Source organism: Erinaceus europaeus, chromosome 4 (genome assembly GCF_950295315.1).
Source record: "Erinaceus europaeus chromosome 4, mEriEur2.1, whole genome shotgun sequence".
Classification (NCBI taxonomy): domain Eukaryota; kingdom Metazoa; phylum Chordata; class Mammalia; order Eulipotyphla; family Erinaceidae; genus Erinaceus; species Erinaceus europaeus.
In genome coordinates this window covers 114,725,080-114,752,097 of record NC_080165.1, presented here as the reverse complement: position 1 = coordinate 114,752,097, position 27,018 = coordinate 114,725,080, and the positions used below count along the sequence as shown (strand labels likewise).

General features: G+C 39.2%; 1 protein-coding gene across 3 annotated transcripts; it reads right to left on the bottom strand.

Annotated features, from left to right (window-relative positions):
* Positions 1-1,857: 1,857 nt before the first annotated feature.
* On the bottom strand, positions 1,858-22,991 carry MTFR2 (mitochondrial fission regulator 2). Of its 3 annotated transcripts, XM_060190397.1 has the most exons (8): positions 22,725-22,991; positions 21,995-22,147; positions 15,624-15,728; positions 13,295-13,401; positions 11,110-11,342; positions 10,246-10,606; positions 7,038-7,212; positions 1,858-2,878 (listed from the first exon to the last, which is right to left on the bottom strand). In XM_060190397.1, exons 2-8 carry the CDS (start codon positions 22,055-22,057, stop codon positions 2,846-2,848), a joined length of 1,077 nt encoding a protein of 358 aa, XP_060046380.1. In that variant the 5' UTR covers positions 22,058-22,147; positions 22,725-22,991; the 3' UTR covers positions 1,858-2,845. The 3 variants fall into 3 exon arrangements, with proteins under 3 accessions (XP_060046380.1, XP_060046382.1, XP_060046381.1); XM_060190399.1 differs by lacking the exon at positions 21,995-22,147; XM_060190398.1 differs by lacking the exons at positions 21,995-22,147; positions 22,725-22,991 and adding an exon at positions 16,110-16,171.
* Positions 22,992-27,018: the final 4,027 nt, after the last annotated feature.

The following is a 27,018-nucleotide window of genomic DNA, read 5'->3' as shown; positions in this document are numbered from 1 at the left end:
CCAGAGATGATGATCGTAGTGTGGAAGCGCTCGCGCCCCATGAGGAGCTGGCCAGTCTTGCAATGATGTTATTCCTCGCGCCCACCTTTGCTGCAGTTTTTATGAGATGTTCGTGAAATGACAGAGTGCGATCGAGAGTAACGCCAAGATAGACTGACTGGGCTTCATGCCGGATTCTCGTATCGCCAAGCTGCACATTAAGCTCACGCGAGGCCAAGGCATGGTGTAGATGGAAAACAGATGATACCGTTTTTGCAGTGCTAGGGATTAGTCGCCATTTTTTACAGTAGTCAGATATCAGAGACATGTCTTTTGTGAGTGTTTCCTTGAGGATGTCGAACTTGGATGCCTGAGTTGCACAGCAGATGTCATCGGCGTAGATGAACTTCCTTGAAGAGGTTTCTGGGAGGTCATTGATGTAAATATTAAATAGCGTAGGAGCCAGAACAGAGCCCTGGGGGAGGCCACTTGAGACAAGTCTCCATCTGCTAGACTTGTCACCCAGATGCACCTGGAATCTTCTGTTTTGGAGAAGAAACGATATAGTGTTGGCCACCCATGGAGGCAGGCATCTTGAGATCTTGACTAGGAGACCACGGTGCCAGACTGTGTCATAGGCTGTTGTGAGATCAACAAAGACAGCACCCGTCTTTAAATTCTTCTGGAATCCATTTTCAGTGTAAGTTGAGAGGGCCAGGGCTTGTTCGCAGGTAGATCTTCCTGGGCGGAAACCAGCTTGGGCGGGTGATAGGAATTTCTCTGTAAGAGGAGAAATACGTGACAGAAGCAGCCTCTCAAGGAGTTTGTAACACACGGAGAGGAGAGAAATTGGTCTATAGCTGGCAGCCAGTGTTGGGTCTTTCTTTGGTTTCAAAACCGTTATAATCTTCACATGACGCCAAACTTTGGGCATACACTCAGATTCCAAGATGTGGGACAGGAATGAAGCGAGCCACTTCTTTGCCGCGGGACCCAGGTTAAGAATGAGTTCTGGGGTGATGTTATCATAGCCAGCAGCTGTTCCCGGTTTAACCCTCTTCAAAGCGTCTTCCAGTTCAGACAGTGTAAAGGGAGTGAGTTTTGGAGATGGACAAGATAACTGGAAGTGGGATGACCACTCATGGGAAATTTCTCTTTTCCAGAATGGGTCGATCTTAGCACGTCCAACTTGAGTTAGGTGACTGGCCACTAAGTTTGGAGATACGGGAGGATGGGAGACGGCAGTAGAGCAGCAGGTTAAGTGCACGTGGCACAAAGTAAGGACTCCCGATGAGTCGCTTCACAGGCGGTGAAGCAGGTCTGCAGGCGTCTGTCTTTCTCTCCCCCTCTGTCTTCCCCTCCTCTCTCCATCTCTCTGTCCTATCCAACAACGAATGACATCAACAACAACTATAATAACCACAACAAGGCTACAACAAAAGGGGAAAAAAATAGCCTCCAGGAGCAGTGGATTCATGGTGTAGGCACTGAGCCCCAGCAATAATCCCGGAGGTAAAAAAAAAAAAAATTTTTTTAATTATATTGTGAACCATTACCCCTGCCAATAAAATAAAAACAGGGAGAGGGAATTAAAGTGGGCAGGCAAACAACTTCACAGCAACAAGAAAGCTGTGGGCAAACAGGGTCTTTCTGCAGTAGAGTCTGCCTGGTAAAAAATGAGGGAGTACTGAGTCCACTGAGTTGAAACTTAAACTCCGTCTGCTCCAAACCAAACAGACTAGAGAAACATCAGTTTCAACGCCACATTACAAAATATCTATTCCTTTGTATTACCCTAGAAGCTACATACAGAACTTTTTTAAGTTCAGATTTTATGAAGTAGTAATAAAATATGAATTTGAATTACAGCAACACAAACCAAGTTCAAAACCAAGTTTATTTACAAAGCAGCAGAATATAAATGTAATAAACAGCAAAGGTAACTATATGCTAGGCACATGTATTATTTACATAGCAAATGTCAGTAGACTTATCAAGGAGATTTTTAAAATCCTTCTACTTCTGGCATTTAACAGTCAAAATCAGTTTCAAAAAATAATTATAAAGTCAGGAAAAAAATATTATAAGGTTCAGGGAGTCGGGCGGTGGCGTAGCGGGTTAAGCGCATGTGGTGCAGAGTGCAGGGACCAGCGTAAGGATCCCGGTTCGAGCCCCCAGCTCCCCACCTGCAGGGGAGTCGCTTCACAGGCGGTGAAGCAGGTCTGCAGGTGTCTGTCTTTCCTCCTCTCTGTCTTCCCCTCCTCTCTCCATTTCTCTCTGTCCTATCCAACAACGATAACAAATAACATCAGTAATAACTACAACAATAAAATAACCAGGGCAACAAAAGGGAATAAAAAACAAACAAAAAAAATGATTCAAAAAAATATATATATTATAAGGTTCAAACTATATGATTCTCTTTAAAATATATAACAATACTTTTTAAAAATCCAAATATAGATTTAGTTTGTATTAATTAAAATGGTTTCTGTCACCTGGTAGTGACATTCTGATGTTTGCTGAGAAATAACATCACTTACTATGTAACACTTAGAAAAAAGCATTTTAAGTATATATTCAGCTTTTAATGACATTAACATACATGGAAAAAAATCTATACTTCTAGGTACCAAGCAATAGCTTCCTAAATGTTGGATCTTCTAAAAACCAGAGATAGCTATTCTTAAGAACTAAGATTGTTCAGATCACCACACTCAGATATCAGATAGAAGATGTAGTCCTTTAAGATGCAATAAAGGAAATACAGGCTATATGTCTGCCATCATCCCTTCTTAAGTCTATAGACACAGCTACATTCACATCTTGATCAGCACCTTTTGCACTTCTAAGTTCTTCCTTTAGTTCACTGTTCTGAATGTGAAATGTGATGTCCAACCTGAAATAAAGCAATTGTTTAATATGGAAATTATTTTAATATAAAAAAGAAGTGGCAACACAATCCCAAATGATCCTTTGAGATTTAATTCATTCAGCAAAACTTAAGAAAGAATAGAAAGGGAGTCGGGCGGTAGCGCAGCGGGTTAAGTGCACGTGGTACAAAGGGTAAGGATGGGCTTAAGGATCCTGGTGCCAGCCGTGGCTCCCCACCTGCAGGGGAGTCGCTTCACAGGCGGTGAAGCAGGTCTGCAGGTGTCTCTCTTTCTCTCCCCCTCTCTCCCCTCCCCTCCTCTCTCCATTTCTCTTTGTCCTATCCAACAACGACTACAACAAGAAAACAGCAAAGGTGTGGGGTCAAAGGAACCCTCCTACACTGCTGGTGGGAATGTAAATTCGTCCAACCTCTGTGGAGAACAGTCTGGAGAACTCAGAAGGCTAGAAATGGACCTACCCTATCATCCTGCAATTCCTCTCCTGGGGATATATCCTAAGGAACCCACCATATCCATCCAAAAAGATCTGTGTACACATATGTTCTTGGTAGCACAATTTGTAATAGCCAAAACCTGGAAGCAACGCAGGTGTCCGACAACAGATGAGTGGCTGAGCAAGTTTTGGTATATATATATATGTGTGTGTGTGTGTGTGTGTATATATATATATATATATATATATATATATATATATATACAATGGAATACTAACTACTCAGCTGTAAAAAAAGGTGACTTCACCGTTTTCAGCTGATCTTGGATGGACCTTGAAAAAAATCATGTTGAGTGAAATAAGTCAGAAACAGAAGGATGAATATGGGATGATCTCACTCTCAGGCAGAAGTTGAAAAACAAGATCAGAAAAGAAAACAGAAGTAGAAACTGAAATGGAATTGGCGTATTGCACCAAGGTAAAAGACTCTGGGGTGGGTGGGTAGGAAGAATACAGGTCCAAGAAGGATGACAGAGGACCTAGTGGGGGTGGTATTGTTATATGGGAAACTGAGGAACGTTATGCATGTACAAATTATTGTACTTACTGTTGAATGTAAAACATTAATTCCCCAATTAAAAAAAATCAGAGTAAAAAAAAAAACAGCAAGGGCAACAAAAGGGGTAAAATAATTAATTAAAAAAAAAAAAGAAGAAAGAATAGAAAGAGGAAATGGACCAGGTGGTGGTTCACCTGGGTAAGCACACACATTACAGTGCACAAGGACCCAGGTTCAAGCCGCTGCTCCCCAACTGCAGGGGGAAAGCTTCACGAGTGGTGAAGCAGGTCTATAGGTTATCTCTCTGTCTCTTTCCTATTTCCCCCTCCTCTCTCAATTTCTCTGTCTCTATCCAATAATAAATAAAAATATTAAAATATGAAAACAGAAAGAACGAGGAAACATAGAGTAAAACTTGGACTGGTTTGGTGTGCTACACCAAAGCAAAGTACTCTGGGGGGAAGGAGGACAAGGAGAGGGGTTGGGGAGAGCGACTTTCAAATCCTGGTGCATGACGATGGACCTAATTTGGGGGTGAACATATTTTGCAAAGACCTATCTTAGTGACATGGGAAACTGTACCCAAGTGCTAACAACTATACTGTAAACTATTGACCTCCCAATTAAAAAGGGGGGGGGGGCGGAGAAGGATGCTGGAAGTGAACTGTCAGGCATTGTGGTCGGACCTGAAGACACAAAAGGCAATGAAAATCTTAAGTCACACAGAGCTCCCAGTGACAACAGATGTTCTAAAACATCCAAAGAGAGAGAACTTTTTTTTCTTTTCTTTAAGATGCTTACAGCTGTTAAGAACAGTGAATGATCTAAAGCAGCCCAGTAATAACTCACTAAAACAGTATTACTTGGAAAGTCTTTCATCTAAATGAGTTTAAGAGAACTGAGTCTTCAAACATCCCAAAATTTTTATAAGTTAAGTCTTATCACTGCTCTGACACCTCAGTATAGAATTAAAGCTTAAGCACTTTTTCCACATTTGCAAAATAGTTGCAGTGTCATTGTTAGTTTGTTTTTCCAGGGTATTGCAGTGAAAGGTCAACTGAGGTATGTAAAATAAATACTTTACGACTGATACAGTTCTACAAAAATGTTAACATTAAATTCTTTCTTGCAATAGCTCTAAGCTATACTTTTTGTCTGTTTTTATATATACTTTTGGTCATCCTAGAGTTAAAAATAAAATCTTCAGGGCTCATGCAAAAACTCAGTGGCAGAGCACAAGCTTGACATATGTGAAACAGCCCTGGTGTGAATGCCCAGCACTGTATAAAATGCCGGGGGGGGGGGGAGTGGTACTCTGGTGTCTAGCAAAAAATTGTGTGTATATGTATGGTGTTATTTTTTTAATAAGGCATAATTCTATTCACTAAGTGCCAACTTCCTAGCAAGTGACTTCAGTATCCCTGTGTTAAACTTCCATGCACTTAATAAGAAAAAGGAGGCTTTATTCCTTATTTCTCCTGCTTCCTAACAGCAGTCAGAAGAGGAGTCAGTTTTTATCTTCTAATACTGTACAAAAACTTCCCAGCCAACAAAGATATATAAATGAGTCAATTTGTTAAGTATCAGATGCTATATATACATGCATCCATGTATGAAAGTTAGCCTGTCTCCCTCTCTCTCTGGACTTACTTTTTTCACTCTTAATGTTGCTGAGCCACTGCATTCAGAATTAACAGTGAGAATTCTGCAGCCAGTGTAACTGTTTCCTTTTCTTTCATAACAGGAATTAAACCCAGGACCTCAGATTTAGGAAGCATGAATTCTACCACCAGGCTATATACCCCAAGCTTTTGTCATAAAGCAGTGAACTCCATCTTTTCTGCTTATCAATTTTTTCTGTGACTGATAGTGATTTGTAAAACTAAGATTATAGGGTACAGTTCCACATCATACCCACCACCAAAGTTCTGTGCCCCCACTTTCTCAATAAATACCACAGTTCTCACAAAGTCTTATAGACAGTTTCCTTCTCTTTTTGCTTTGTTTTCCAAGTACATGTGCTTCAGTTCTCCAGATCCCACACATGAGTATAACTATCAGTAGCTGTCTTTTACAGTATCCTGGAAGGTGGTACAGTAGTTACAGCATTGGTCAGTAAAAGCATGAGGGAGGGTGGGTTTGGTGCACCTGGTTGAGTGCACATGTTACAGTGTGCAAGGACCTGGGTTCGAGCCCCTGGTCCCCACCTTCAGGGGAAAGCTTTGTGAGTGGTGAAGCAGTGCTGCAGGTCTCTCTCTCTCTCTATCCTCCTTCCCTCTCAATTTCTGGCTGTCTCTATCTAATAAGTAAATAAAGATAATTAAAATAATAATTATAATAAAATAAAAGCATGAGGTCCCAAGTTAAAAACATGAGGTCCAGAGTTCCCACTCTGGCATCACATGCACCAGACTGATATTCTGGTTCTCTCTCTCTCTCCTCTCCCCTCTCCCTCTGATCTTTGGGTGAGAAAAGAGCTCACTTTGATAGTATGCTGCTTTGTCATGAGCATGAATCAGGGCTGAGATTGCCCCCCTACCACACTGAAAGAAGCTTCATGGTGCACCCCCCTCAGTAAATCTACATATAAATAAATGCACAGGTACCATTCTAGTCAACTAAACAGTGCAACTTTTTTCCCCTCTCAAAGTTCCAGACACCCAGTTTTTTTTTTTTTCTTTTTTCTTTTTATTTATCTATTATTGGATAGAGACAGAAATTGGGAGGGGAGGGGAGACAGGGAAATGGACAGAGAGACACCAGCAGCCCTGCTTCACCACTCGTGAAGCTTTACCCCTGCAGGTGAGCACCAGAGGCTTGAACCTGGGTCTTTATGCACTGTGAGTGCTTAATCAGGTGCACCACTGCACCTGGCCCCCAAACACTTAATTTACATAGCAAGCAACAACATGAAGTTAGCATCTGTCTCAGATAAACCACTATAAACTTAAACACAATATTCTTCAAGACAAAGGCAGTACTACTTCAAAAAAATTCATGTATGCTAAAAGCTAAAAGGTTTATAAAAGAGAAGAAAAGCAACAGACACTAGCAGGCAGCACCAATAACTGCATAGCCCATATTGCATCATATTTCAAAAGAACCTTGAAGCAAAGATACAGCATGAACAACATATCTCAGTAAATCTGAAAATTATATTATCATAGCTTACCCTTGATGTTTCCGGACTAGAAAATGGAGAAGATTCCCAAGACCTATTTTCTTTATCAAAGGAATCATCTGCTTGAAATGCAAATTTCTGCCTCAGTGCATGGGATATTAAAGACACTGGGTCCCAATCTGAACTGCGTCTTTTCCGCTTATGAATGGGTCTACCTCCAGGTGATCTTAAAAACATAACAGGAATACAAACAACTGAAAACTTTTTGTCATATAACAAGAAATCTGAAAGGTGCAATGAATTAGGAATCAGAAAAACAAACAAAAAAACCAGATGGGTGAGTCTCTACAACCTTTTTGTGCCCTGAAATTTATTAAATATCTTGGTAATAATATAGCAGGTCTCTGTAAAGTCCTTCTAAAATTAACAGTAATAAATAAATAAATAAATAAATAAAAGATATATACTGACAGAGTCAAAAGAGAAAGAATGACAATATTAAAGCTAAGGAAAGTAAAGAGTTTCCTTCCTGAAAAAGATAAATCATCTATATAATTAATGACATACTGTTCCCTTGCTACATTTCCCTACATAAACCTGCACTACCTGCTTGCACTTTCTATGTAATCCTCATCTCTACTAACCAAAAAGTATGAAGAATAATTTTTTAATGAAAGGGAGAGTTAATGGTTTATAGTTCAGTCTTTAAAACATAGACATACCCCCTCATCTCTCCTTGGTGTCAAGGAGACACACCAGGGCACCCCAATATCCATTCATTCTATCCCTTTCTCTCCTTCCCCAGAATCCTTTATGCCACAGCAATACACCACAGCCAGTTGAAGTTTCACCTTGCACTTTCCCTTCCTGTCCTTTGTTCTTAAGGTCCACCTATAAATGAGATCAATTGGTACTGGTCTGTTTCTGGCTTGTCTCACTCAACATGATACCTTCACGTTCTGATCACCCTATTGTGAAGGAGATGACCTCATCACTTTTAACAACTGCCTACTACTCTGTTGTGCACATATATCAAAACTTTCTTAGTCATTCTTCTCATTGGGCATCTGGGTTGCTTCCAAGATTGGGCTATTACAAACTGTGATGGTATGAACATTGGTTTGCATAAGTCTAAAGAAAGACCTCTCAGCCCCAGGAGGAAAAAAAAAAAAAAAAACACCTTATGGAAATATGGAACCTAACAGATAATAATAATAGCCAGGTCTTCTATCAAATTCTAAACTAAGAACCTGCTAGTTGACAAGTTCATTTACAAAGAACATTAAAATTAACTTTTATTTGTCTCACTTTTAGACAGGAATTATCAGATTCTTAAAAACTCCAAAACGAAAAACAGAAACGAAATCAATAGAAGGAAAGGAAATTAGGAGAAACAGAAGTAACAAGAAAAACAAGTGATAACAAAATTTAAAACTACAGCTGGCTCCATTCGTGGACTAAAACAAGCATGAAGAGACCAAAAAGAATACTCAGAGATAACAAATGACTTTTACAAACTAAAAATATGATAATAGGGAATAATGAAAGTTAAATAAAAATTGATAGGGTCAGGGAGAGAATGCAACAGTACCACAAATGATTTACTTTCAAAATGCTCAGGATTCAATCTCCAGCACCACATAACGACAGAATTGAGCAGTCCATGGACCAAAATGATGCTCAGACTTTTTACTCATTCTCTCTTATGAAAAGTCTCCTTTTACAAGATAAGTGTAGTGGTTATGGAGGAAGAGAGTACAGAGAAGTTTGGTAGTGGGTATAGTATAGAACCCCCATAGTTTTATAATCATGTAAACCAGTAGTAAATCACTAATAAAAATTTTGAAAATTAAAAAATGAAAACTACACTGATCATATATAAAATAGTTAAAAAGTAATGCAAGAGATAAAGGAAGTTTTTTTGTTTTGTTTTGTTTTTAACTAAAATTAGTGACCATGAAGCAGGCTTAGTGAGTTACTACAGGTAACCCCAGCTTCAATCTCCAGCCCCCCACACAAAGGGGTGGTGCCCTGTTCTTTTTCTCACTGATCTATTTCTCCCTCTTTTTTTTTTTAGAATGAATGGTGTTTTTGTTTTGTTTTTGTTTTTTTAATTTTATTTATTTTCCCTTTTGTTGCCCTTGTTGTCTTTTTATTGTGGTTGTAGTTATTGTTGTTGTTATTGATGTCGTTGTTGGACAGAGAAGGGGGAGAAAAATAGATACCTGCAGACCTGCTTCACCGCCTGTGAAGGGACTCCCCTGCAGGTGGGGAGCCGGGGTTCGAACCGGGATCCTTACGCCGGTCCTTGGGCTTTGCGTCACCTGCGCTTAACCCACTGCGCTACCGCCCGACTCCCAGTTACTTTTTAAAAGATTAAAAACTTTTTTAAAAGAGGGAGAAATAGGGAGTCGGGTGGTAGCGCAGTGGGTTAAGCGCAGGTGACGCAAAGCCCAAGGACCGACTCCCAGTTACTTTTTAAAAGATTAAAAACTTTTTTAAAAGAGGGAGAAATAGGGAGTCGGGTGGTAGCGCAGTGGGTTAAGCGCAGGTGACGCAAAGCCCAAGGACCGGCGTAAGGATCCCGGTTCGAACCCCGGCTCCCCACCTGCAGGGGAGTCCCTTCACAGGCGGTGAAGCAGGTCTGCAGGTATCTATTTTTCTCCCCCTTCTCTGTCTTCCCCTTCCTCTCTCCATTTCTCTCTGTCCTATCCAACAACGACAACAACAATAATAACTACAACAATAAAACAAGGGCAACAAAAGGGAATAAATAAATTTTTTTTTTAAAAAGTAACTAACTAGCAATCTCTAATCACAGTTTGTTAACTGGTTTATCTATAAATGTTTATTTAATAATAAATATGTAAATTCTGAAAGCTAACTTACCTAAGACTGATTTAAGATTTTGTACGGGAGTCGGGCTGTAGCGCAAGGGCAACAAAAAGGGAATAAATAAGTAAAATAAATATTAAAAAAAAAAAAGACTTTGTACAAAATGTTCATATGCAAATGTTTTACAAAGTAGAATCTCTAAGAGAACATATTTCAAATCTTAGCAATGCAAAGTAAACATAACTAAAATATCAAAAGTAGCAAAAGAATTATCTCATTTCAAAAATGTGAACTAAGAGTCAACAAAACTGAAAATGATTATCTCTGGAAGGAGTGTAAAGAGGAATAAAAGAGAATACATGTTTACTTGGAGATATTTTTTAAATCAACTAAATTTCAATTCATTTCTCGTGTGACAACATACCGCTCAACAGCACGAAGTTTAACTTTATTCATATCCTTTAGAACATCCAACATGTTTGGAACCTCTTTACTTTTCTGGTTTTTTGAATGCTGATTATAATTCTTCTTACTAAAATCTGGATGCTGTTGTTTTTTCATTTCAGCTGCTGAATTATTTGAGTCACATGTATTATTAGATCCTAGCTGGAGAGAAGAAGGAAGCTGTAGAGAAGGCATCTCAGATGGCAGTGGTGGTGGTGGTGGAGGAGGAGGAAAGGCATGCACTGAACTTGAAAGTGGCTCTGATTCAACATTCAGTTGAGCAGTTCCTGACGACTGTGTTTGTCCCAAATCACTAGGATCATCGTTAAAGTCAAAGGAGCCTAAAAACAAAGGAGTCTGTTGGAAAACCATACAAACTGCTCTTATATGACACTAATTAGGACCACAACAGAAGCAATTTCTCTATGCTATTAAAATAATGAAGGAGAAGAAATCCCATCTGCTTAGTAATTTCTGGAAGAACCAAGCCAAGGGCCAGGAAAATATGCCAGGATAAAACATTTATAATTATAAAAAATTTTTTTTAATAAAGTTCTATGATACAGCACACACACTGCCATGCACAAGGGCTTGGGAACAAGTCCCAGAGTCCTCATCTCTAGGAGAGAAGCTTCACAATCAGTGGAGCAGTGCTACAGGCATCTCCTCTCTCCCTCTCTCCCCTGTAATTCTATCAGAAGTGGAACAAAAAAGTGGGGGGTTTGGAATGGCCAACAGGAATGGTGGACTTATTATCACAGAGGCACTAAGTACCACCAATAATAATTCTGAACTTATATACTATGTATTATCTAACTGAAACAAAATCCAGCCTGCTACTTACCAGAATTTGTACTGTTTCCCAATGTCTGCATTTTCACAATTGTAGCAATCTGAGAACGAAGAAAAGCTAACTCATCTTCAAGAGCAGCTATTTTTTTAATTGCGGCATCATTTGCAGGACGAATACTTTTAACTGGTTTGTTGTATCTTAGAGCAGGTGATGATAGATCCCAAACTGGTTGTGAATGATAGGAAAACTCCATTTTCTCCTCTTCATTTTTCCACGAACTATTTCTGTAGGAAAGTAAAGAAGAAATGGAGGGGAGAAGAGAGACAATGAGGGAAAGAAACTTTCCAAGAGGAATGAATAAAGATAACAAAGTCACCTTAACTCATGGTAGACTGATGACTTGCTGAAGAGACAACATCTTCTATTATTATATATTCTCAACATATGTTTTAATAGATGACCAATGTAGGGTAAGTGAATAAAGAAAAGAATATTGCATTTAGGCCATACAGAAAAGGCCTTCATGTGCTTATAGCCTATATCTGAATATATTAACATATTAATTTAATGAGTAAAAAATTCCCAAATAGCACATCCAAATTTTGAAATACATTTAGTATCAATGTCTGATATACAGTAAACACTATACATTAGTCCTTGAAATAATACAGTCCAGAGGCTGGGTGGTGGCACACCTGGTTGAGCACACGTTACAATGTGCAAGGACCTGGGTTCAAGCCCCCAGTCCCCACCTGCAGGGGGAAAGCTTCACAAGTGGGAAAGCAGTGCTGCAGGTGTCTCTCTGTCTCTCACCTTCTCTATTCCTCCCTTCCCTCTTGACTTCTGACTGTCTCTTTCCAATCAATAAATAAAGATTAAAAAAAAAAAAGAAATAATACAGTCCTATGTACTACATAGGTCCAAACATGGACTTTCATGTAATAAGATAATATAGTTATGGTATAAAATATAACACTATATTATCTCTTCTTTATGATAGTCTTAACAATGTTTTATCTAGTTGATTGTTAAAAATTCAGTATATAGGGGCTGGGAGGTGGCACACCTGGTTGAGTGCACATGTTACAGTACTCAAGGACCCAGGTTCGAGCCCCCAGTTCCCACCTGAAGGGGGAAAGCTTTGCAAGTGGTGAAGCAGATCTGCAGGCGTCTATCTCCTTCTCTATCTCCCCCCCTCCTCTCAATTTCCTCAATTTCTGGCTGTCTCTATCCAATAAATAAATGAAAATTTAAAAAATTTTTAATTCAGTATACAATGCATATAGCACATAAAGTGTGTTAATCAATAATTTAAATTATTGATGAGATTTCTGGGTCAACAGAAGACTATCAGTAGTTCTGGCTAAACATATAAAATAACTCTAGTACCTAGTATAAGAAATAGCTTTCTTCGGGAGTCGGGCTGTAGCGCAGCGGGTTAAGCGCAGGTGGCGCAAAGCACAAGGACCAGCATAAGGATCCCGGTTCAAACCCCGGCTCCCCACCTGCAGGGGAGTCGCTTCACAGGCGGTGAAGCAGGTCTGCAGGTGTCTATCTTTCTCTCCTCCTCTCTGTCTTCCCCTCCTCTCTCCATTTCTCTCTGTCCTATCCAACAACGACAACAACAATAATAACTACAACAATAAAACAACAAGGGCAACAAAAGGGAATAAATAAATAAAATAAATATTTAAAAAAATAAAAAAAAACAAAAAACAAACAGAAAAAAAATAGCTTTCTTCTAAAATTAATATGGTGATTTTAATCTTTGTAAAATCACTCCTTCCTAAGCTTGATATTAGATTTAAGTCATTATTTAAAGAAACTGGCTAGTGCTAGAGAACTAATTCACTGAGTAGGACAACTGACTTTCCATTTACAAAATGCAGGTTCAAATCCTGACACCGCATAGGGGTGCCTCTGTACCAGAAGCAGCTTTAGTGCTGTGGTGTTACTTTCTATCTATCTACCTCTCTCTGAATGAAACGGTAGCCTAGGAGCCATGAAGTTACATATACATACATAATGCCTCAGCTGGTCAAAAAAGAAAAGAAATACTCAGTCAAAAATGTGAAGTCAAGCAGTCATTCATCCTTAAGAAGATATTAGTGTGACAGAATAGAGAGCAGAGAAGGGCTGAACAGAAAGGTTAAATTAGTATGAAGAAACCTTAGCACATGCAAGAGGTTAGATTATAGCACATATCCCATTTTCTAAAATAAGTATTAAGAATTACCGAAATCTTTGGTAACTGGCTTCCTCATCATTTGCCACACATAAAATATCAGCAAAAGATGGAACTAGAGAACCACAGTCATTGTCACAGTTCAAGACTGGTAACAACTAAAGGAAAAAAGAAAAAAAACAATGTCAAATTCTGCAGAAAATAGGAATAAGACATATAACCCATGGAAATTAAATAAGTTAAGATCCAAAATAATAAAAAGGAAAAGGGATATTAATTAGAAAGGCAAGCATTTGTTTGCAAGAAAACAATTACAGAAAATGTTTTAAGACAGAAACAAAGCTATCCTTCGTCTGGTGAGTGGATAAATAAGTAATGTTATGTTTAGAAAGCAACATATTATCCAAAGCTAAAAAGAAATGAATTATCAAGTCATGAAAAGAAGAAGCTCAACTGCAGGTTACTAAGAGAAAGAAGTCAATCAATAAAAGTTATACACACTACAATTCCAACTGAATGATATTCTGGAGAATACAAAGTTTGGAGACAGGAAAAATATTAGTGACAAGCTCTGTATACTTTAATGATGCATACATGGCATTTATATCTGTCCAAATAAATATACAACAGCAATAATAAACCAAATTATTCTATGGATTTTGGGAATGTCAATGTATATTCTACATCATAGCATATATAGAATACTAGCCAGGGATCTTGCTAATGAAGATGGTTATACATGGCTTCTCACTTTTGCTGTGAATCTAAAAAAAAATAAGTCTGTGAAAAACTGTAATAAAACAATCTAAACATAACAACTTTCTTAACTAATGTCCTCTATCATAAAATACAAGCTAGGAAATAAAGAACATTCTTTTGCTGTTCTAGCCTGTATCACTAAGAACACCTAGGATTATTTTTTATATCACATTTAAATAATGAATATTGACTGATTAAGGAAGCCTTGGGTTCCCCATAGATATGATGGACCTAGACTTCTAACAGATTTCTCTATTTACCATCACTGGTCACTTGCACCAAGAATGTCATCAGAAGCCCTTTTATAGGCCTCTCTAGGACCTTATCTCCAATATAAAGCAGCAATGGTAAGGACTGCCCCACTCTCCGAAGGGAGGCTAGGTCATCCTACTCTGCCAGTAGAGGAAGATGGTCCTGTAATGAGTGCAACCTAGAATGTTCCCAGCTGTGACCATGGACTGTGAGCTCATATTGTCAAGGAATCAGAAATTCTATAGGCTCCTATGCTAAATATGAATATACATGGGCCCCACGACATATCAATGTGGTAAACAGTTAAATATATAAAGTTTGGGAGCTAATCTCTAATCTAGCTTCCAAGTTCTATTCTCAACTCTGACACCATCCTCTCAGACAATATTTCTAGTGTACCTTCATGTTAGCTATCAAGATCAAGCAAAGATTACTAAAGTGATGGGCCCGGCCCCTAGAATGCCCCACAAACATCCTAGTTTTGTTTCCACCCTTTGGCCCTTATTCTCATCTGTTCTATTCCTACATTGGTTCCTGTTTATTAAACATTTTATTGTGCATAATATATTATTACCTTTCAGCCACCATGTTACAGATGCTATGATTCCATCTTGACCTAATTAGGTAGGTAACCTTGCCAAAGTGTCTGGAATCTCACCTTTCCAGAGCTCTACCCCACTCAGGAAAGATAGCAACAGGCTAGTCCAAGGGCCTGATGGGGGCCGAGCAGTGACGCAGCTGGTTAAGTACACATAGTACTATGTGGAAGGACCAGCACAAGACCCAGGTTCAAGTCTCCACTCCCCACCTGTAGCAAGGATGCTTCATAAGTGGTGAAGCAGGTCTACAGGTGTCTATCTTTCTCTTTCACTCTCTATCCCCCACTACCCTCTCAATTTCTCCCTGTGCTATCAAATAAAATGAAAAGGAAAAAAAAAGAAAAAGAAAAAATGACTACCAAGAGCAATGGATATGTAGTTCCTACAATGAGCCCAAGATAATCCTGCGGGTAGGGGGGGAGAAAAAAGGAAAAAAAGGAAGAAAGAAAAGAGAAGAAATAGGCTATGAGAATGGATCTTCCATGACCAGCAGAGAAGCAATTACAAAATCTAGAACTCCTTCCTTCTGCACCCCAAAAAGAATTTTGGTCCATACTCCCAGAGAGGGAAAATGATAATGGAAGATGAAAAACAGATAAGACAGACAGAGTTAACCTATAACTGTGACCTGGGGAGAACAACTGCAGCTAGAGGAGGGTTGGGACATAGAACTTTGCCGGTAGAGAAAGTGTGAAATAATAGCCCCATTATAATTTTATACATCACTATTAAATCACAAATCTTATTTTTTTTAATATAGACTGACTTACCTCAAAACTGGGTCTGGGACATGGTTCTAAAGGAAGCATTCTTCCTATAATACGAACAAGACTCCGGGTTGATCCATAGTGTTTACTTCCCCAAACCTGCAAAAACTATTTAAACACAGAGATTGCTTAAAAAGTACTCTTAACTCACAGAGGTAATTATATGAAGTGACATTAGTAAAAAAGTAAAAGACAACTACCAGATGCTTTCTAAGACTATACTGCAAGCCTGGACGTGTCCTTTCATTGAATGACACCATCATAGAAGTGAGAGTGGAGGGAGTCAGGTGGTAGCGCAGCGGGTTAAGCATACATGGTGCAAACCACAAGGACCCGTGCAAGGATCCCCACCAGCGGGGGGGGTCACTTCACAAGCTGTGAAGCAGGTCTGCAGGTGTCTGTCTTTATCTCCCCCTCCCTGTCTTCCCGTTCTCTCTTCATTTCTCTCTGCCCTAACAACAACAGCAATAACAACAATAATAACCACACCAAGGGCAACAAAAGGGGGGAAGCCTTCAGGAGCAGTGAATTCTTGATGCAGGCAACTGAGCCCCAGCAATAAGCCTGGAGGCAAAAAAAAAAAAAAAATGAGAGTAGGCCAGCAAAAAAAGTGCTCCCTTCAGGTCCAGGGTACTTTTATAAATAAAGTTTACAAAATATCAGCAATTTCAGATACAAAGTGGTAGCACCGGGTGGAATGCAGCACAAACAGTGGGGTAAATGTTTAAAGAGAACTAAACCCTAAAGGGTGGTAAACAAATCTAAAGACACTGAGTTTAAATTCAATGTGTGAGTGACCTGCTCATTTGTAGCTATGGAAAACCTTCCATATCAAAGGTTAAGACATAAAATGGCTAGGAGCCTTGGAAGCGCTCAGGCTGTGGCCTGGTAACCCAGCTATCAGAAATATGTAGATAACTTACTGGAAACAGTGTTTCAAGTTCCAAGTTAGATAATTAAGTCTAAACTCTAAGACATTTGATATGAATGTTCCCCAATCCTGAAGAGACTGGTCTTCATCACTAGCGATAAAGATGCAAACTGATACTAACCCTATGGAAAATGGCATGAAGAGTTCATAAAAAGAAAAAGATGGGTGTCAAATAATGTCAAATGGGTAGATAGCATAATGGTTATGCAAAGAAACTCTCATGCCTGAGGCTCCAAAGTCCCAGGTTCAATCCCCCAAGCCCCCACCATAAGCCAGAGCTGAGCAGTGCTCTGGTTAAAAAGAAAAGAAAAAGATCTATATGTTATCAGCTCAGTGGTTCAGTACAAAATTATGCCTTTTTTTTTTTTTTTTGCTTTTAAATGATAAGGGCTTTGAATTTACCTGATCACATTTAAACACCTGAATTTAAGATTAACCTGATCTCACAACAGGTACCAAAGAAATGCAAAGGGTCTTGAGAAAGAAAAACAGAAAGGGAAACTCAAAGCAGGATTTGACTGAGTTTGGAGTAGGGCACCAAAGTAAAAATCTGGGTAAAGGGTGAGGGTGGATGGGGTGGGACACAGTCTTTTGATGGTGGGAATGCTGTTTATGTACTCTCCTATTAACTGGTAGTCATATAAATCACTATGTGATTAATATGAGAGGGGAAAAATTAATTGACTGTCTCAAATTTTTTAATGCATATAGGCTGAGTCTTTGAAATGTTGACTCTCTTAAAAGCTTAGACCAGAGAGAACAGAAGCAACCGGTGGCATTACTCTATAAGACACAGCTATAGGGAGTCCGGCAGTAGTGCAGTGGGTTAAGCACACATGGTGCGAAGCACAAGGAAATGCGTAAGGATCCTGGTTCAAGCCCCGGCTCCCCACCTGCAGGGGAGTTGCTTCACAGGCAGTGAAGCAGGTCTGTAGGTGTCAGTCTTTCTCTCCCCCTGTCTTCCCCTCCTTTCTTCATTTCTCCCTGTCCTAACAAAGATGACATCAATAACAACTACAACAACAATAAAAAAACAAGGGTAACAAAAGTGAAAATAAATAAATATCAAAAAAAATTTTAAAAGACACAGCTATATACAAATAATGTCAAAGAACATAAATTATGGTGACGTTGTATATAACACAGCAAATCCTAACAAAGGGATTTTCAAAGTTAACCCAATTGCCAAATAATTTGATTACAGCAATAACTATCTATTGCCTTCTTAAACCCTAAGACAGCAGGAACCTCCCACTTCCTCTATAGAGCCTACATTTCCCCCAGTCCTGGAATCTCTAGGGTGGGGCTCACCTTCCTGCATGCTTCTGTCAATTCATATCAACTGATACTGCATCTGCTGATCCCAACGTAACCAATGCAATGAGTACCACCTCAATATGCTTCACTTCAGACTGTGTCCAGAGATGTCAGGGTAGAATGTCAACCCCTCAGCCTCATTACTCGCGTGAGACCTTTCCATTCATAGGATTCTCTAATTCCATTTCAGGTGGTTCACTTCCTAACAAGGTCCCAAAACCAGGTCCCATGAGATAGAGCATATGTTCACATGTATCCATAAATTAGGGCAAAATATGTAACTGAAAGAAAAAGCTCTCAATAGTCTACAGTGAGTCAGTATACGCAGCAAGGAAGTAGAAAGACCTCAAAAGACACCATAAAATTCTTAATGAACTAGTATCTACTTAGACTTAGATACCCTCCTCACCTACTTCCTCTTATATTTCCCTCAGTCATTTCAAAGTTAACCTTATCAAAGTAAGGACTGCAAAAGTTGAATAAGGGCAAGAAACTGGCATACTTTAACAACGACTCTTTAGTCACTATCAAACCAACCAATCAGCTGGGGCCTTGGTCAGGGAATCCTGAGATTCCAAAACAGACATGATGGGCCTAGATCTTGAATGAATCCCTCTTGCCATTATTACCAGTCATCTCCATCAGGAACAACACTCTGTGGGCCCCCATAGGACCTTGCCATCAACATGGATCAATAACAACAGAGAATGTTCCATCCTCCGAAGGGAGGCTGGACAACATACTCTATCTACCACCTGAGGAAGATGGGTCCTGATATTGGAGCAGCTTGGAACATTTCTACTTATGACCACAGAATGTGAGCTCTGATCTACAGGGATGCAGAGGTCACATAGGCTCCTAAGCTGAAGATGGGCCCCAGATCACATCAAATCGATGGGGTTTACAATCAACAATATTTATACACCTTTCCCATATTTGGGAGCTACTTTCTTTCCTGGCCTAACTTTCTAGTCCTTTTTTCTAGCCATGACATCATCTCCCCAGTAATAACTTGGATCCACCTGCATATCATATATCAAGATCAGAGAGAAAAAAAAAAAGAAAGAAAAAACTAGTATTTCATGGGCCCTTTGGAATATAAGTAAAATAGGCTTACTAACTATCTATAAAATGGAGACCCCCCTCAACTCATCATCTGAATTATTCCAGCCTTTAGGTTCATGATTAGTCAACAATTTGTTTGGCTTTATATGTTAACTCTTCTTTTAGCCACCAGGTTCCAGATGCTACCATGATGCCAACCGGACTTCCCTGCGCAGTCTACCCCACCAGTGTGTCCTGGACCCCCACTTCCCCAGAGCTCTGCCCCACTAGGGAAAGTGAGAAGCAGGCTGGCAGTATGGATCAACCTGTCAATGCCCATGTTCAGCGGGAGAGCAATTACGGAAGCCAGACCTTCTACCTTCTGAACCCCAGAATGACCCTGGGTCCATACTCCCAGAGGGATAATGGATAGGAAAGCTATCAGGGGAGGGGATGTGATACGGAGTTCTGTGGTGGGAATGTTATGGAGTTGTACCCCTCTTACTGTATAGTTTTTGTCAGTGTTTCCTTTTTATAAATATTTATAAAAAATAAGTAAGTAAATAAATAAGAGACATACCTCAATAGAACAAAGGCCATATAGTACAAACCCAGTTAATACACTCACTAGTGAAAATTGTGTTAACGAAGAGCAATTAGACAGCTTCAAGAAATAAAAGGAGTCCAGACATCAAAGAAGTGAAACTAATTTGCATATGTGGTAACAGACGCAAAAAACCCAAATACAATCGCTTAAAAATTACTAAGGGGGGCCAGGCGGTATGGCAGCAGGTCAAGCACAAGCGCAAAGCGCAAGAAACAGTGCAAGGATCCCCATTCAGCCCCCGGCTCCCCATGATGAAGCAGATCTGCAGGTGTCTTTCTCTCCTCCATGCTGTCTTTCTCTCTCAATTTTTCTCTGTCCTATCCAACAATAATAACAGTAACAGCAACAATGATAAACAACAAGGGTAACAAAAGGGGAAAAAATGCTAGAAACAACAGCTAAGTGGCAAGTTACTAAATCAGTTTTGGGCAGGAAATAGTTGAGCAGATAGAGCACATGTATGGCCTTTATGAGACCCTAAATTCCATCTCTGACACCATACACACTAGGTACAGCACCTGAGGAACTCTACAGATGATGGGACAGGACTTTGGTATCTCACCATCCACCCTATAGTGGAAGGAACTAGAGGGAACGTTACAGAACAAATCAGAAGGAAATGACAAATAATGGATGATTTTACCTTCGCGTGGAACATTAAAATATGAAAACAATGAGCAGATAAACCAGATAAAGTAAAAATAAATCAATAGACACAGACAACAAAAACTGAACTGCAGGGGAAAGGAGAGAGGTGGGAAATAAGATGAAGAAAGTGGTAGGTGTTAATTCTTTTATTATGTTTTTTTTTCTTTAAATAAAAATTAATACAGAAATGTGGGTCCTGGAAAAAAAATCATTAAAAAATAATCATGGGAGGCGGGATAGATAGCTTAATGATTATATAAAAAGACTCTCATGCTTGAGGCTCCAAGGTCCCAGATTCAATCCCCAAATCACCATAAAACCAGAGCAATGCAGAGCAATGCAGAGAACTGGTTAAAAAAAAAAAAATTATATGCATATATAATAAAAACTACTTAAAAATAACCATGGGTATGGTCCGGGAGATGGCACAGTGGATGGCACTGGACTCTCAAGCATGAGGGCCAAGTTCAATCCCCATGTACCAGAATGATGTCTGATTCTCTCTCCTCCTATCTTTCTCGTTAATAAATAAAGCCTTTAAGAAATAATAAAAATAACCATGGGAGGGGAGACATGGCAGTCTTAGAATACAGTAGGTGTTATATAAATACCATTGATTGATTTACTTGACATTATTATATACATAGCATTTTCTTCTGAAAAGAGAAATTAATATGGCTCAGAGAAAAGTTTAGAATATAAGAATTAGGAAGTACTTAAAAACTAAGCTCAACAGTACCCCCTTCCTTATTTTCCAGATGCTAAACTAATGTCTGGAGAAGTTAAGGGATGTACCACAAGTCTCCAACTAGTTAATCTTGAGCCAAAACTAAAGTCTAAATCTGTTTCTCAACACTGAATTCAGACCTTTCGCCACTAAATCTTCCTCCTAAAATACAAGTAAACAAGGGTTCAGGGTAGATACCATAATGGTTATGCAAAAAGACTCTCAGGCCTGAGGCTCCAAAGTCCCAAATTCAATCCCTGCACCACCAGGGCTAATCACTGTTCTGGTAAAAAATAAATAAATAAATAAATAAATAAATAATAAATAAATAAAAGTTTAAATTCAGTCTGGTACCATAGTTATCTGTTTGAAGAATCATGGATTTTACTCTTTATCACTTGTAGAACAAAGCACATTATCTTACATATAATATTCACTTGAAAATTGGATTTTCTGGGGGCGTACCTGGTTGAGTGCATATATTACAATGCACAAGGGCCTAGGTTCAAGGCCCTGGCCCCCACCTGCGGGGGAAAGCTTCACAAGTGATGAAGCAGGGCTGTGTCTCTGTCTCTCTCCCTCTTTATTGCCCCCTTTCTCTCAATTTCTGGCTCTCTCTATCCAATAAAGATAATTTTAAAAAATTTTAAAAAAAGAAATAAAATTGGATTGTCATATATTTCTCTCTCTCTTTCACTGCTCCTAAGCCTACCTCTTCACTTTTATTTCTGGTAGGGAAAAACATAAGAGGAAGAGATACACCGTAGCAAGGTCACTATGTTCCTCTCCTATGTGGTGCTGAAATTCAAGCTCAGGGCCCTGGACATGCCTGTCTTAGGTATCTCCTAGCCCTCACATTTCTCAGACCTGTCGTCCTCTCGCCTTAATATTTTGAATTTACTAGAGTTTAAAGTTGTTATTCCACATTTAAATTTAATTAAATAAAACCACAGGTAATTAAAAATACTTTCATCTATGCCATAAATATAATTATATAAAGGTCATATCTGTATTTTTCTTTGGTTGTATCTCATGTCAGCACTTGACCAATCAGGAAAACATGTTCTTTAGTTCATACAAATCCATTAAAAGACATTTACCTGGTCTACGGGAACACCAAAATATTCCAGCATCTCTCTTAAAATGTTCAATATCAGAGACATTGATGAAGCAAATACCGAAGAAAACTCAAGGAAACATTGTCGGTTTCTTGATGGCTCTGTGGAGGACAGGAAGAACTAGAAAATGTTACTCTTGGGGAAAAAAAAAAAAAGACATAAATTTTAACACCGTGGGAAAGATAATTCGTTACGCATTACACCTCCAACTACTCTGACCAACATTTATTTTGTAGGATGTCAAAGAGAGGAATCGGAGGTCGTGAATGAGTGGTAAAGCAAACTATCAGCTAAATAGCATTTAACACAGGATGTATGATTTTATAAAGACACCTTGTTTAAACAGTGAATTCTTTAAGATGTGTACATATATTTAAAATAAAGTATTTTAAAAATATATGTAAAGAATTAACAATCAAAAGTTTTAACTACAAGGAGGGAAGCCTTCAAGTTAGTTGCAACTCCAAAGCTTCCTGTTCCCTGAGCTTTGAAATTAACACTCACGTCAGGAAGGAGTTTCAGCCCACCACTGAAAGCAGGCAGGGGCACGACTGAAAGTTTAATAATATTAACAGCAGCTTTTCCTCACAACGCTCATCCCTCCACCACCATCCAGCTCATTTTAAAGGTAAGAACTGGTAGGTGATCTGACGTAGCAGTTAGCCAATTAGCCTGTTACAGCCTGCCTAGAGCCATGTCTTGTGTCACTTACTTTGGCTGCAAGAGTCCCCACCAATTCTCCAAACTCAACCTGGTCGCCTAATTCCTCGGAAGCCGAGTGAACCTGGGATGTCAAGCTGTTGAACGTTAGGGCACTCGGGCTCGGAATCCACAAGGGGAGCCCGGCGCACGTTAGTCCTGATGCAGAATTGCTGCGAACGCTATGTGTCCCTGAGCCCGGGAGGACCTCGCCGCAGGTAAACTTGATAAAGGCCTCCTCCCTGACAAACTAGCAACTTCCGTGCCCCCGGAGGAAATTAAACTCCGCGGGTCAGGGTTGCTGTCCGACCTCATTGGACAAGACTAGAGGTCGCTGTTTGTGATTGGCTGCGAGTGGACGTCTGGTATGTTACGACTACTTAGATCCGCGACTGGAATTTTTCCTCCTACAAAAGGGCGGGTCTTCCGCAATGACAGCCAATAGAAGCCTATCGTCAAATACCTGCCGGAAGACCAGGTTGGGGCTTTGAAGTGATGATAACAGTCTTAATTTTCCCAAGGGCTCATGAAAACTCTCACCCAGTCAAGGTCTCTCTACATCATCAAGCACCAGAATCATGCACCTTTCCCAGAATCAACTTTTCGTGGATGCAAAGCACCATGACCAAGTTCCATTTGTTTTCTCCCTCCATTAAATCCCTTTAAGATCATTGAGAGTTTAACCTTCTAATCTCACTTAATATGTCTTAAAGTACCATCCAAGATGAGATGATTTCATCATGTTTAACAGCTGAGTAGTAGCCCATTGTGTTTATGTCACACAACGTGACAGTGTTCTGCATAGGGAGATGAGTGTACCAATGTAAACCATTAACGCCTCAATAAAATCTGATTTTTTTAATGAAATTATGGGATGTATACTCCATGGAATACTAATCTGCAATTAAAAAAAAATTATATTGTGCCCTTTGGAACAAAATGGATGAAGATGGAGATTATACATAGCGAACTAAAGTGATTTAAAAAGACAGCTACCAGATAGTTTCACTCACATGAGAAATACTAAGAACTTTCACATGAAATTTCAAAAAGTAAATAAAATAAGCAAACTATCTCTAAGACACTGCGGTAACTGTAGTTATCAATGGGAGAGTAGGAACACAGAACTTTAGTGTTAGGTACTGTGTCGAACTATACCTCGTAGTCTTGTAACCTTGTAAACCACACAATACCTTGTGTTTTTTTGTTTTGTTTTAACCAGAGCTCTGCTCAGCGCTGGCTGATGGTGGGACAGGGGATTGAACCTGGGACTTGGAAGCCTCAGGCATGAATCTTTTTGCACAACCATTAAACTAACCCCACCCAAAACCACTTATCTTGTAAACCTATTTTCCACTTACATGAAGTAATTTTCTAGACTTTTAGAAGTCAAGAAGCTTTTCTGACTTTACAGATACAAAGGTAACTTTTCTGTTATTTTTTTAGTAGTGTTCAGAAATATGGTGGCTAGTGTATTGTACCAAAGAAAGACTCTGGGATGGGAGGGAGGGTTCAGGTCCTAAAACATGGCAGAGGACCTAGTGAAGGTTATATTGTTAAGTGGAAATTTTATGCATGTACAAACTCTTGTATTCTACTGTTGACTGTAAACCTCCAATCGCCCAATAAATTTTTAGAAAATTTAAAAAAGGGGGGGGGCCGGGTGGTAGTGCAGCAGGTAAGCACACATGGTGTAAAGCCAAGGACCAGCTTAAAGATCCTGGTTGGAGCCCCTGGCTCCCCACCTGCAGGGGAGTCGCTTCACAGGCTGTAAAGCAGGTCTGCAGGTGTCTTATCTTTCTCTCCCACTGTCTTCCCCTCCCCTCTCAATCTCTCTGTCCTGTCCAATAACAATGACAACAATAATAGTAACAACAGGGATAAACATTATGGGCAACAAAGGGCGGGGGGAAATGGCCTTCAGGAGCAGTGGATTTGCGGTGCAGGCACCGAGCCCCAGCGATAACCCTGGAGGCAAAAAAAAATTTTTTTTCTTTTTTTTTTAGTATCAAAAATTTTTATTTTCAATACAAATATCATGCTTGTTACTAGTGCAGTTTAAGGCCATACAGCAGTTTACAGTTTAATAGCCATACAGCAAACTGCTCAACAGTCACCTAAATGCTAAAGAAAGACAAAGTAAACATTAAACAAAAATTACAATTACAAACATTTTAGTAAAATGGAATGAGCTTTTTAATAGAAGCTAATATGGAAGTCTAGTTCTCATGAACACCAAAAAAAAAAAAAAGTCTAATCAAGTATCACCTTACCTTTTGCACAGAAATCAAAAAATATATATTTTTAATAGAAATACAGTGGCTAACTTCCATCTATTTTGCTCTAAGACCTTGTCTCATTTCTACTCTTAATACTATTGATTTTAACCAGAGCACTGATCAGTCAGTTCTGGCTAATGTTGGTGTAGGAGATTAAACCTAGGATTTTAGAACCTCAGGCATTGAGTCTATTTGCATACTATTATGCTATCTATCCCACCCATCATTTCTACTGGTAGTGTGTCCACTTACACACACACACACACACACACACACACACACGAACTTGTACCCACCTTCCTAAAAAGGAACTTCTACAAGTGTTTGAGAGCTCACTAGAATTGAATGCATATTTCTCAAATCCTTACATTGCATTCACTATTGGAAAGCACAAAACCTGATTCGGTTAACTAATTAGATTCTTTGCCTAGACAGGTGCTACTCCCAACTCTTCAACTTGCACAGAAATCAATACCAACCTATGCTCCCATTCACTGATATATAGGGCTTTATGGGAAAAGCTTGTATACCAGTTTAGCTGTAACTATTGTCCTCAAGCATCTAATTTTATTTTTCCCAAACCACTAATTGTACATGCAATATTCTTCTGGTCCTTCAATACTATGTTCTATTTTTTGGTAATGTGGAGTTGATTTGAAAACTAGAGATGTTACCCAGTTTTGTCAGATGTCAGTAGAACTTGAATTAACTTGTGACACAAACTTTTAACTAGTTAGATGAATTTGAAATAACATACTGTAATGGGGCAGAATACAATGTAACATTTTATCAAACACTGCATACACATTCCCTCTAAAGTATTTTACACTTCAAAAAATATTAGGCTCCCTTCTGCCTGTAAGTCCCAGTACTGTGCACACTTAAATAGTGTTATGCCAGAGATCGAACTTAGAACTTGTAACTTGATGTCTTGGAGCCCAGTTTTTACTTCCTAGGCCACTGGCACAAGTCTTAAAGTGAAAGCTCTCATTTTTTATTTAAATGTTTGGCTAAGAGTAAAATCAAGCTCTAAAAGTACCTACCAGTGGTACTTTAGTTGTGAAATGTAGCCTTTTTATATATTTGATAAAGAGTGAGAGACAGAAAAGGAAAAACACATGCAGCACAGTTGCACTAATTGTAAAACTTCACCACCTGCAGGTGGGAATCTGGGTCTTACATTCTGGTCCTAATGCATGGTAATGTACTAAACCAGGTCACCTACCTCCTAGCCCTAAAATATAACTTACTCCTCCATGAGCAATGGGAAGAACTGGGGAAAGTTTTAGTCAGCACAACATTCCCCAGAGATGCAAATGCTGCATTACTTCTATAAACACACTTTGTATTACAAGCTACACATCTCATATACAGGTGTGAAGTAGAGTAACAAAAAATATGTACATGATTTTTCACCTGACTTTGGTTCTATGTTCTATTCTCTAAACACATTAAAATGAGATTTGGCAAGGTGGTAAAATGGCCTTCTGGGTCTGATTTGACTATTTGCTCTCCTACGGAAATGCCTTTTAAATATATCAGAAGTGTTTTGAGGAGCTGAGTCACGTTCTTTTCTAAATAAATGGCCCCTCAAAATAATATTCTTTAGGGAGTTGGAAGGTAGCGCAGCGGGTTAAGCTCACATGGTGCAAAGCGCAAGGACCAGAGTAAGGATCAGGGTTCAAGCCCCTGGCTTTCCACCTGTAGGGCAGTCGCTTCACAGGCGGTGAAGCAGGTCAGCAAGTATCTTTCTCTTCCCCATCTCCATTTCTCTGTCCTATCCAACGAAAATAACTACAATAAAACAAGGGCAACAAAAGGGAATATTTTTTTAAAAAATAGTATTCTTTAAATTATGAGACTTGCATGTAACATTAGAGGGCAGGGAGGTGGCTCAGCATCAGAACACAGGACTTGCATGAAGGTCTCAAATACTGGAGTATCTGGAGTGTTTTGTGTCTCTTATAAAATATATAAAACATACAAAGTTCTTAAGAGGAGTAAAGTTACCCTTTGTATTAAACTGCA

What these genes read in the sequence shown, in the direction of transcription:
- MTFR2 (XM_060190397.1), bottom strand. Translation starts at nt 22,057, where the DNA reads ATGTCTCTGATATTGAACATTTTAAGAGAGATGCTGGAATATTTTGGT. An exon ending in GGGAAACAGTACAAATTCTG is followed by an intron (nt 10,607 to 11,109) that starts GTAAGTAGCAGG and finishes CTTTGTTTTTAG; the next exon opens with GCTCCTTTGACTTTAACGAT. An exon ending in CTAGTCCGGAAACATCAAGG is followed by an intron (nt 2,879 to 7,037) that starts GTAAGCTATGAT and finishes GCTTTATTTCAG; the next exon opens with GTTGGACATCACATTTCACA.